General features: G+C 40.5%; 2 protein-coding genes across 2 annotated transcripts in view; one reads left to right on the top strand and one right to left on the bottom strand.

The window, feature by feature from the left end:
• LOC102011194 (cytochrome c oxidase assembly factor 4 homolog, mitochondrial) overlaps window positions 1–816 on the bottom strand; it is a 3,587-nt gene extending 2,771 nt beyond the window's left edge. The window contains exon 1 of the mRNA XM_005379932.1: window positions 700–816. The gene's annotated coding sequence lies outside the window, so the exon portion shown is untranslated. The remainder of the gene's footprint in view (window positions 1–699) is intronic.
• A 97-nt stretch (window positions 817–913) lies between these two features.
• The window catches only part of Paaf1 (proteasomal ATPase-associated factor 1), a 33,067-nt gene continuing 21,669 nt past the window's right edge, over window positions 914–12,311 (top strand). Inside the window, exons 1-3 of the mRNA XM_005379933.2 lie at window positions 914–1,007; window positions 2,805–2,845; window positions 5,509–5,612. Coding sequence (XP_005379990.1) covers window positions 961–1,007; window positions 2,805–2,845; window positions 5,509–5,612 — 192 coding nt within the window. The 5' untranslated portion in view covers window positions 914–960. The remainder of the gene's footprint in view (window positions 1,008–2,804; window positions 2,846–5,508; window positions 5,613–12,311) is intronic.

The raw sequence follows: 12,311 nt of genomic DNA, 5'->3' as shown, positions 1-12,311 counted from the left end.
AACAAAAAAAAAAAAAAGTCACTGATGTCTTCTTTGCCTGGAGGTTTAGAATTATGCTGGTTTTAAGTATTTCTGGAACTTTCTTTGGTCGTTAATTTTGGGGAGTCTTAATTTATTTGAGTTCTTTATGTATTGCTGATGTTAATCTTCTAAAAAAAAAAAAAAAAAAAAGGTTCCTATTAGTGTATATGTTTTCTCTTCCTAAATACACTGTAAGCTCTTTCAGACTGGGGGCAAATCTTTTAGAGCAAGAACAGTAGGGCAGAAATGCCTTGGACCCTAAGCCAAGAGCTGCAGGTTGGAATCCCAGTCATGCTTTACCAGGTAATCGTTTTAGCCTCCTCATAAATACTACTTAGCTGGGAGAAGTGGAGTGAAGGTTAATAATGAATGAAAGGTGCTTTGGGCTACCACAGAACTGAGTATATGGCACTAGTCTTCTCCCACCACATCCTGCTTTCAGTTTCCCCTGGAGTCCAGTGAGGACGAGTACGGTCCAGAGATCAAGGCAGGTTAGACGGTTGGCAGGTGAACTGTGGAAGGCAGGCAGAAACAGATGGGCAAGCAGGGAAAGCCAAGGACGCAGGTCACTAGAAGCGCTTCTCCCACTTTAAGGAGAGGACGCACGAGAGCGCGCGCTCGCGCGCGGCAGGCCAGCGCACCCCAGTTGTATCCGCAGTGCCTCCCCGCGGTGCTCACCCGAACAGGTGGCGGACGAACACCCGAACGCAGGCTCGCCGGCTCGGCGCAGCTCCAGCAAGAAGTCCGCAGCCTTCCGTCTCTTCCCAGAAACCGGTGCCTTGTGGGAGCGCGCACGCGGAAGGACGTGAGAATCCCGCCGAGCATTTTCATTGGTGGCCTCTCAACGCAGGTCCCGCCCTCCGTCCTCGCTGAGACAGTTTTGAGGAACTCACATCCGGAAAGGGGCGGGGGAGGCAGGCTAGTGGAGGCGGGGTCAAGATGGCGGCGCCTTTGAGGATTCAGAGCGACTGGGCCCAGGTCCTCAGGTGAACGCTACCGCAGAGCAGGGGTAGAGGAGGCGGGTAGTGGATGTTTCCTTTGCATCAAGGAAGTCATGCTGGCCCAGGATACCCATAAAGTTACCCCATCAATTGTTGAATGAGATCACAGGGTCCAGAAAAAGCTCAACCCTCATGATCATGGGCTTTTCGCTCTGAACAGCCGTCCTGAGGCCGAGAGAACACGTATGCGCTGTGTGATTCCTGTCTGTAACGCTACATTAGACATAATGGACCACTCTGTTCAGGAGACCGTAACCCCTACCATGTCCACGCCGTGTGCTAGATGCTAGATGGAGCTCCCATAACTGCTCTAAGTGAAGGTTCCTGCTCTGCAAGGAGCTGATGTTTTAATTGGAACTGCGCAGTAGTCTATTCATTGACTTAATATGTATTTATTGATCTTGTACTGTGCCAGTCATTTCTCTGGGCAGCAGGATGAATACGTAGTGTCATACATGACAAGCATACTAAGAATTTTTTTGAATTGAAACAATGGTGGAAATGAATGAAACATATCCTCCAGCACTTAGGAAATTTATACCTTATTATGTGGTTCTAAAATACAATACAAATTACTAGAACACAGAATGTGATAAGTAATAAAGGAAGAACAGTAATATATATTCAGTGCTAGAAGGTGCTTGTGAGAAAATGTGGAGTCCAAATCAGACAGACAGTTGATTAAGATTATGCAGTTGGTCATGTGGTTGAGGGTTGAAAAATCTAGATCTTTTTTTTTCCTCCTTTGTGATACTGAGAATTGAGCCAGAGCCTTTGCACTGAACCACACCACACACAAACACACACACACACACACACATGCGCGCGCGCGCTTTTTTTTTTTTTTTAATTTTGGGACAGGATCTTACTAAGTCTTAGGGCATGAACTTGTGATACTCCTGCCTCAGCCTCCCAGAGTGCTTGGATTATATTCATGTACCACCACACCCACTTGAGATCTTTTTCCTTTAAAAATGTAGGACCTCAGTGTTAGGGTGCAAAGATCAGGATTTGGAAGGTTGGGGGATACATTCTAAAATGTAAAAAGTCAGTGTGAGGTGTTGGAAAGAATGTATTTTATTGTGTACCATATTTCAATTCCTACTTAATAGCTAGGTGACTGGGCAAATCACTTCTCTCTGAGTTTGTTTTTAATGTTTAACATGGGCGCAGTAAAGTATCTTGGGGCCAGGGACATAGCTCAGAGGCACGATGCCTGCTTGGCAAGCACAAGGTCCTGAGTTCGATTTCCCGTACCAAAAAAATGTATCTTGTTTAGTTGTTGTGAGGATTAACCATACTATATGCAATGTACCTAGCACAGGATCTGGTTTACAGTAATCCCAATAAATATAAATAATATTGGATTTTTCAAAGTGAACTCTCTGTTAGTGAATTTTTTTATTTCTTTTGAGTGGGGTCTCACTATGCCATTTAGGCTGGCTATGAGCTCACTAGGTAGCCCAGGCTGGCCTCCAACTCATGGCAATCCTCCTGCCTCAGCCTCCTAAGTGCTGGGATTAGAGGTGTGTGCCATCATGCCTGGCTGTTAGTGAAAAATATTGAGCATTTATTTTACAAGTATCTCTGTTCGTTAAATACTTCAGCAAGTAAACAAAATTGAATGTCTTAGAAGAATCTATGCCTGATGGGAGGTTGACTAGATCATGTCTTAAGTACTGTGAACAAACTGGAAATTATATGACCTTTTTTTCCCTTTGTACCAGTGGCATCCTATTCAACTTTGTAAGAGCCTAATTAGGCTTTTGATTGTCTTCATAGGAAAGATGAAGGGGAGGCCTGGCTGAGCTGTCACCCTCCAGGTAATGCTCATAAATCTGTATGTTCCTGCTTTAAAGAAGGGTTTACTACTCCTAGAACAAAGCTCCCACTCTCTGCTTGTCCCCCTTCTTTGCATGTGCTCTAGCTCTTCTGATATCACTGCCACACCTCCATTCCAGCAGAAGGCGTTTGCTTTTCCATTTGGAAGGCACAGCCATGCATGGAGTCATTGCTGATGTATCTGAATTAGTCCTGTACTGTCATACTGTCAAACACTTCTACAGCTTTAATTGTGGCCTTACTGAAGATAATTAGATTTATGGTGTTTGCCCTTACCTCTCTTTGGGTGCAAGCAGAGATTGAACAGTTTGCTACACATTTGTGCTTGAAGTTCTCACTGTTGTATTGAGTAACTTGACTTACTAAAGTTCCTGGACACATTTGTAATCAAATGGATCCTCTTTCTTGATTTTCTCTCTCTTCTTTTTTTTCTTTTCTGTACCAGGGATTGAAGCCTGGGATTACACTCTACTACTGAGCTATCTCCCCAGCCCTTTTTATTTTTCACTGTGAGACAGTGCCTCATTAAATTTTTCAGGTTGGCCTTAAACTTGTGATCCTCCTGCCCCAGCCTCCCAAATAGCTGAGATTACAGATATGAGCCACCACATCTAGTGATTTTCTTATTTGTTAAGTTCTTGTCATTTTTCTAGGAATCAGAATGAAAACCTAATTACTTTACCAACTCATACCCATACAGCTTCCAACTCTTAGCATTTTTTCCCCTGAATAACACTCCTGTGTTGTTTCTGACTATTCAGTTCACATTATAGCCAGTGTGGTACCATTCCAAAACCAAACCAACCTCCCTTCTAAAGTCTGTAAGAAAGTTTTGTTTTACTGATTGTCATTTCAGATGCCATTGCTACATTTTATTTCTTGGAAAAATTAAGTTTTAAACAGTCTTCTGAGGAAACTGTTGTTTCCTAGACACACAGAGGGTGGTAGCTAGAAGATCTCAGAGGCTTTGTTTTGTTTTTCAAGGATGAGAAATTGCAGAAAGTAATTTTAAAGATATAGCTTGAAGTTAGGGAAGAGAAGGACTAACTGCAGACCCAATGTCTACAGAAAAGGGAAGGAGAGTGAATTAAGCCTAAGAGACTAGGATGAAATAAAATGAAAGTGCAGATGTAGATAAATGTGTGTTCATATATAAGTACATGTGAAGATGTTATACAGCCTCAGTTTCCTTGTGAAGTTAGAGCTAGTGTCACCTCATAGGGAAGATTTTTTTTTTGTAAATAACAGCTCTATTGAGATAAAATGTATTTCATGTTAGTTACTTACATGTGTTTCAAGTTCCTAGCAAAAGCTCCTGTAGTACATCTTCTCTATCAAGACTTCTACCCTAAAGTGTGAATTCCTTCATAAGCTCCCCTTCACCAACCTTTTCCATGACTGTTATAACCAAGTTGACACATTCATTGATGCCTCCTTTTCTCTTGTTCTTTTTGACTTTCTTTTATGTATGACATATGGATAAGTGCCTCTCCTCTTCCTTTCTTTCCCTTTTCTTCATCCTAGTCAGGATTCCTTTCAGAATCTCTGGAAAACCTCCCTTTTGTCAATCCATGATGGTTTATACTTCTCTCTTACCCGTAGAACTTACGTTTTTTACTGCAGCAGTTATTTAATGAGTAACTTACAGCTGTTTCTGAACTCAAAGACTTGAGTCTAACTGAGAAGTCTGACATATAAATTGTTTTAACTTGTGCGATCCTCCTGCCTCAGCCTCCTGAGTGCTAGGATTGCAGGCATGCACTACCACACCTGGCTTTTGGTTTTTTGTTTTTGTTTTTGTTTTTGTTTTTGTTTTTTTGATACAAGGTCTAGCTATGTAGTTCAGGCTGTCCTTGAACTCATTACATAGCCCATGCTGGCCTGGAACTCTGGTTTTTTTTTTTTTTGTACTGGGAATCGAACTCAGGACCTTGCACTTGCCAGGCAGGCACTTGTGCCGCTGAGCTGTGTCCCCAGCCCTGGCCTGGAACTCTGCGTGATTCTCCTTCCTTAGCCTCACAAGTGCTTGAATTACAGTTGTGTGCTACCATGCTCAGCTGAGAAACGTTTTTAACTTCATCCTTCCATCTGCATATATTTATGTTGTTGTTTTTTTTTTTTGCTTTGTTTTTCTCTGGTGCCGGGAACCGAACTCACGACCTTGCGCTTGCCAGGCAGGCGCTTTGCTGCTGAGCTAAATCCCGAGCCCCATCTGCATATATTTATAATAGGGATATTTTATTTAGCTCATATGACTGCTAAGATCAGTATTCCACTTTGGAAAATTTTCCAGATGGCTGAAGCTTAATTCTTCACTGTATATTGTATATTATACATACTGTGGATAGGTACATATATGTATGTTGTTTTTCCTCTTTCATCCTAGAACAATTCCATGTCATGGCCAGTAAAGCAGGTTGCTATTACTCTAGCAGCTTTCTCTCCAAATGCTATAGCTGTCAATCTTTGTTCCTGACTTTTAGTCTTTTAAATTGGATTGGCTCTTTTCACTTCACCTGACTTTCAGTACAGGTATCTTTTTTATTTTGTGGCCAGTTTTATGGGCATACCATGTGTACATGCCTGACTTGGGTTTTCAAGAAGCAAAATATTTTTTGAGACATGCTTCTTTTGTGCTGTATAGGGAAACCATCTTTATATGGCAGCCTAACTTGTCAAGGAATTGGACTAGATGGCATCCCAGAGGTTACAGCTTCGGAAGGATTTATTGTGAATGAAATAAATAAGGTAGGTTTTTATGTCTTCTAGACGGCAAATTATTCAAAACTATGGTCAGACCCACATATCTACTTCAGTTCTTTATATTGTTATCTGTGTATCTGTGTCACCCCCTGTTCATTTTACAATAATCATACTTTTTGCTACCTTTGAGTGTTAGAATTTTCTTTTTTTCTTTAGTTACATTTACTTTGGGATGGAATCAGATTTCTTGTGACTTTCCTTGTATCAGTTCTGATAGTGCAAGCCATGTATATAATTTTAAATTTTTTAGTTGCTATATTAAAAAGTATGGAGGGCCACCTGGGCAACACTCCCTGAAGGAGGAGCAGTTGTCTCCATTTTGGCTGAACCTGGCCCTGTTTCCGTGTATTGGTATGTACAGAACTGGCTAGGACTTTTCCTTATCCCTTCATTTCTTTTTTTTTTTTTTGTACTGGGAATCAAACTCAGGACCTTGTGCTTGCCAGGCAGGCACTTGTGCAGCTGAGCTATATCCCCGATCAATCCCTTATCCCTTCAGTGGGTTTTAAAGCAATGCAAATCAGTCCAGCGGAGGTGCTGATGTGTAGTCTTTGAAGCGAAGGGCAGTGTTTTCCCCAAACCCCTGTTGCTCCCAAAGAAAACATGTGTGAGCCAGGGCGGGATGGAGAGCTGTGCTCCATACTGTCAGCTGGGATGGAGCCTCGAGATAAGAGAGTATGACTTCCCAGGGCATAGAAGATTACATATGAGAGCTGAAGCCCTGACCCCAAAATATCACATACTACCTCAGTCGTGTTATGCAGATTATTCTTTCTGCATATCTTTCTCTCTGCATATTGCAGAGGTGATTACAGGCTTCCTACCCAGCCTAGCTCACCTACTTCCTGTCATTCTCACAGTCACTCATCCTCAAGCCACTGCTTCCTTCACAAATTAATAAAACCCAAGTTCAGCCCTGGGTCAAGGCCTTTGTTCCAGATAGCCATCATCGTGGCAGGACTTAGGACCCCTTGGCTCCCCATAGCTACAGATATGCCTCAGTGTCTTTATTCTCGCTGTGGGTTGCACTGGAAGGGGTAGATTGGAATTAACTTGCTAGAATTCCAATAACTTTTCCATGGGATTACAAATATAAATATCCTGGGCAGCAACGAGGACTGGGAAGGGCTGTCTGTAAAAAAAGGTAAAAAGAAATAGATAAAATCAATTGTGCTCTTTTATTTGACCCAATATTTCTAAAATATTTCAATCTGTAATTAATGCAGATTTATTAATGAGATACTTTACTTTCCTTTTCTTAAAATTTGAAAATCCTATGTATATTTAACACTTGCAGCGCATTTCAGTTCAAACTGTTGGAAATGCTTGATCTGTATTTACATTTCATCAAATTTACAACTGAAAACAGATTCACAGTTGGTGAATATGGGAGTGTAGCTTAGTGGTAGATCACATATTTAATATGCAAGAGGCCCTGGTTGCAATCCTTGTACACACGAGAGTAATGCTCCATTGTTTTAGCTAAATGTGTGTGCCAGTTGTCCCAGCTACTCAGGAAGCTGAAGCAAGGAGATCACTTGAACCTAGGATTTTGGAAGAAGTATAGGCAACTGTTTTTTTCTTGGAGACAGGGTCTCACTATGTTGTTCAGCCCTATCTTTAACTCACTATGTAGCCCAAAATGGCCTCACACTCATGGTGCTCCTCCTGCCTCAGCCTCCCAAATGGTAGGATTGCAGGTGTGCACCACCACACCTGGTCGGCAGCATATCTCTTAAAGAAAAGATAGATCCATACCTAAGAAGTTCCAAACCTACCTAAAAATTTTTCAGTAATTGAATTGGGAAATTCATTATCAGATTTTAAGTTGAACTTTAAATAAAATTAAAGATTTCAAAAAGTATTTAAAATTCCATTCTGTGTTTACACTGGTCATATTTCAAGTATTGAATGGCCGCATATGGCTTGTTCCTACCATATTTGGACAGCACAGCCTCACAATCTATGTGCAGAGCCTACATTAATGGTACTGTGTAGTTCTCTTATTCATCTTGAGAAGATGACTAAGCTGTGTTGCAGAATCCATGATCTCCCTTTCCTTACTCAGTTTGACCACTGTAGTGTACTTAGAATTTTTTGGTTATGAGATTTTTTTGTTTTTGTTTCTCAGTACTGGGGATTGAACCCAGGGCCTTTGCATTAAACTACATCCCCATCCTATTTTTATTTTTTTATTTTGAGATACAGTCTCATTTAATTGCCCAGGATGGGCTTCAACAATTCTTCTGCCTCAGCTTTCCAGAATGCTAGGATTATAGGCCTGTGCCATCAGGCCTGCTGATTGTTAAGGTGTTTTGTGTATACTAATAAAAATAGAGATTAGTTGGCCATGTGTGGTGGTGCACGCCTGTAATCCCAGCACTTAAGAGGCTGAGGCAGGAGGATTAAAGGGAATTCAAGGCTACGTAGAGTTTGAAGCCAGGGTCTCACTAGTGAGACTCTGTCTCAAACAAAAAGAATAGAGATTAGGGTTGTTGTTGGTTTTTTTTGTTTTTTTTTTTTTGGTCTTTTTCAAACAGGGTTTCTGTATGAGGTTCAGGCTGGCCTTGAACTCACTTTGTAGCCCAGGATGGCCTCAAACTCACAATGATCCTCCTGCCTCAGCCTCCCGAGTGCTGGAATTACAGGCATGCGCCACCATGCCCAGCTTTTCTGATTTTTTGATTAGTTTGTTTTTATATACAAGGTTTTTAGCAAATGTTCATTCATTACCCTTTTTGTGCCAGGTAATAGGCTACACGTTGTTATATATTTTATGTTTGTTTTTCAAAGCAGCTGTGCTTGTAGAAAGTGTAAGAAGATCTGAGTTTAAATCTTAGTATACTTACTAGCTTTGTAACTTTGGACAAATAACTTAGTTCTCTGAGCCTGTTTCCTCATTTCTGTCACAGAGATAATATTGCACTTATGGGATGACTAATGGGGAGCAAGCTTCCGTAGGGATGAACCTACAAAATGTTAAAAAGTTATTGTTTAGCATAACAATCCTATGGGATGGGAATTTTGAATTTCCATTTTGCAGATAAAAAATAGACTTCGAGGCTAATTAATCTTAAATAACCAAAGTCAGACTGTATACTGGAATTGAAACCCAGTTCTATTGATTACAAGTTTAACACCACCTTGCAAGCCTGTGTTTTTCCCAGGTTTGATGTCAGTATCCATCCACAGCATGGATGCTTTTATATTTCCTTTTTTCTTCAGTTATATACAGACGTAGATATAAATATATATTTAGAGTCCACCAAAAATGTACACACACTTCTGGAAAAGAAAAATTTATATATTAAATATTTTAATACTAAATTTACTGAGACATCATGAGATTAATACAAGTTACCTTTGGTCTCTATAATTATAAGAGGTACTCAAAGTGGTGGTCATTAGCTTCCAGCCATTTTATTAGTGCAGTGAACTGCTTCTTGGGTAACCTTGGTCACTGAGATAGCTGCACATAGATTTTCAGTTTCTTTTCTAAGATCCATCCGTGTAGAGGGTTTTCTGTGATATACGACAACCTCTAGGGTCTCCCATATGAGGGTAACACCATCTGTTACAAGAACATCACACCATCTTTCTTTTCCTAAAATGTGTATACATTTTTTTGACAGGTTCTATGTCCCTGGACTCTACTTTGGGGTTTTTTTGTTTGGTTGGTTTTTAATTTTAAGACAAGAGTCTTCCGAAGTTGTCCAGGCTGGGCTCAAACTTGCAGTCCTCCTGCCTCTGCTCCCAGAGTGCTGATATTACAGGCTTGTGGCACCACGCCCAGCCCCAAAATTCTGTGTTTCATATGTGTAGTGCATCTGAGTCCAGTGTCTACTTTTAACAGGAAATATTTAATCTGTATTTCTTCCCTTCATACCCAGGCCAGGATACAATCCTTATCTCTTCAAACACCATTGCTAATTTCTGCTGTGACCTGCTGGGTGGGGTCAGACAGTAAGTGCTTATGGTTGAACATTTATTTGTTTCCTAACTGCCATGAGTCACTTTGCTATTTGATGTTGCTACTTTGTTCTGTTAAACATCAGATCTGTCCTTTTGCTTAAATGCCTAGCCCTAGAGGATTAAAAAAAAAAAAAATTGACAGAATTTTATCTTAAGGTGGCACACTCACACTTCTTCCCCTTGAGTTTTATCTGTTTTGATATCTCCTGCAGCTTTTCTTTAAACTATTTTCATTAACAGCATGCTTGTCTACTGCTGACATTGGAAGTAGTTCAACATTTATCTTCCTTCGTAGTCTGTGTAAAGATTAAAGGTTCATTTGCACGATTGATAAGCAGGAGAAAAACACTGATTCTTGCAATCTTTCACATAATTGGCCCCTAAGAAATGAAGTCTTCAGAGAATAAACTCAGTTCTTACAGAGACCTGAACACTAAGCTTTTGGGGCTCCTTGTATCCTTGTTGGTCCAATATTCAGCCAGGAGATTTTAGCTGATGCTTCAGTTTCTGTTACTGGGAGGCAGTTCCAAATCTAGGTCAGCTATCTTATAGCTATGTGGGCTTTGTCACAGGATTGTGAATGAAAACTCAGGCAGCTGAGCATGGATATGCTGGTTAAGAAAATAATGTTCATGTGGATAAGTTAACTGTCTTTTAAAAGGAATAATGACCCATAATAAGTACACATTGATTTTCTTTTTTTTTTTTTTTTTTGGTTTTTCTCCGGTACCAGGAACCAAACTTATGACCTTGCACTTGCCAGTCAGGTGCTTTGCCGCTGAGCTAAATCCCCAACCCCTACATTGATTTTCAATGATGAGAATATTATGATTTTGAAAGTGTTCTTTTAGTGAAGTATGAGGGCCTGTATCTGTTGGATATAAAGTAGTTCAGAAAAATCTTGATTGTAAAAGACATTTCCATCAGGCGTGGTGGCACACATCTATAAGCCCAGCACTTGGGAGGCTGAGGCAGGAGGATCATTGCAAGTTCGAGGCCAGCCTGGGCTACAAAGTGAGTTCAAGACCAGCCTGAACTGCAATAGTGAGACCCTGTCTCAAAAAGACAAAATAAAATAAAATAAAATAAAATAAAAGACATTTTCATTATCCTAAGGAATTTCCAGAAACTCTGAAGTACTACTGCAGAAGAGAGCACAGGTTAGGGCCTTTTGGTGAGTGTAACTTCTCAGCTTTTCACAGACATAAGCAGTTAGGTGGCGTTCTGTTAGAGTGTTGCTGGTACTGGCGTTTTATTAGTTTGTGAAGGTGATGTTGCATTGCAAGAATCCTTGAGCAAGAGTTTACCAAGCCCTTTATGAGTCCACTACCTATTTACATAAAATGGTTATAAATGCCTTTTAACGCGCTATAGCACCTAAATTTAACATCTGGTTCTGTGTATAAAGAATGTAATAAAAAATATGGTAAACGTTTATAAAAGTTTATTACAGTAAAAGACAGAGTGCCATTAATACCTTTCAGAATATTCCACCTCACTTCAAGCATACTTGACCCATATTCTTACCACTTTCTGAAGTAGTTCTGTAAGTTCTCTTTTGTGTCTTTAATTGCACTGTTGTAGCTGCCTTGATGTCTTGGAATCTACGCAAAACTTTGCAAAACTTTGACGTTTCATGGTCATTTTGACTTTGAGCAAGAGCCATAAGTTGTATAATACCAGGTTCAGAGGAGGATAAACCAAAATTTTTTTTTCCTTGCCTGCCTTTCCATTGGACGGCATTTAGCAGCAGCGTTCATATAATTTGATCACATCTTGTAGACACTCATAAGAGAGGGCCTCTAAAACTGCTTTAGAAAGTGGCGAGAATGATGGAATATGTGTTTGAAGAGAGAATATTTTGAGGGGATTAATGTGTTTTTCAGTGTAGTAAAACTTTTTTATTTAAACATCCACTGTGACTGGGTATGGTGGCACATGCCTGTAATCCCAGCACTTGGGAGGCGGAGGCAGGAGGATCACTGTGAGTTCGAGACCAGCCTGGGCTACAAAGTGAGCTCAAGGCCAGCCTGAACTGCATAGCAAGACCCTGTCTCAAAAAGACAAAACAAAACAAAACAAAACAAAAAAAAACATCCACTGTGTATTTGTATCACATAGTCAAAACACATGGAACCCTATAACAAAGCTTTGGGATAATGGCCAGTCTCTGATCATATGTGGTCAGGTTAGGTCCTAGTTGGGAATGGGCACTGTAATCTTGATGTAGCTCTAGACATTATATGGGTATACCATAATTTACTTTAAAAGTTTTCTCTAGTAACTATAAATGTTAGTAGTCTAACACTTTTCTTAGAAGTTCTTGTGGGCAGCCAGGTATAGTGGTGCACCCCTGTGATCCCAGCACTCGGTAGGCTGAGGCGGGAGGATCACCAGGAGTTTAAAGCCAGCCCAGGCTACATGATGAGTTCGGGCCCCGCCTGAACATAATGAGACCCTGTCTCAAAAAAAAAAAAAGAAAAATTCTTGCAGGCAGCAAATTTACTCAGATTACCTTTCAGACCCTAGGTTTAGGGGCTGGTGCTGTTTCCTCACCTCTCTCAGCGCTTTACTGCTGATCTTATTCCTTGCCCAACTGCTGACAGTATTTGTGTTTGATTTTCTTCAGCATATTAATGCTTTCTTGGTTTTCATTTGTATTTTATTGTTGGTCTATCTTCTGTGGGACCATTTATGTCCACATAAAAAGAT

Source organism: Chinchilla lanigera, unplaced genomic scaffold (assembly GCF_000276665.1).
Source record: "Chinchilla lanigera isolate Chin_1 unplaced genomic scaffold, ChiLan1.0 scaffold00013, whole genome shotgun sequence".
NCBI lineage: Eukaryota > Metazoa > Chordata > Mammalia > Rodentia > Chinchillidae > Chinchilla > Chinchilla lanigera.
The sequence above is the reverse complement of the archived record's forward strand: the minus strand, read 5'-3'. Positions and strand labels throughout refer to the sequence as shown.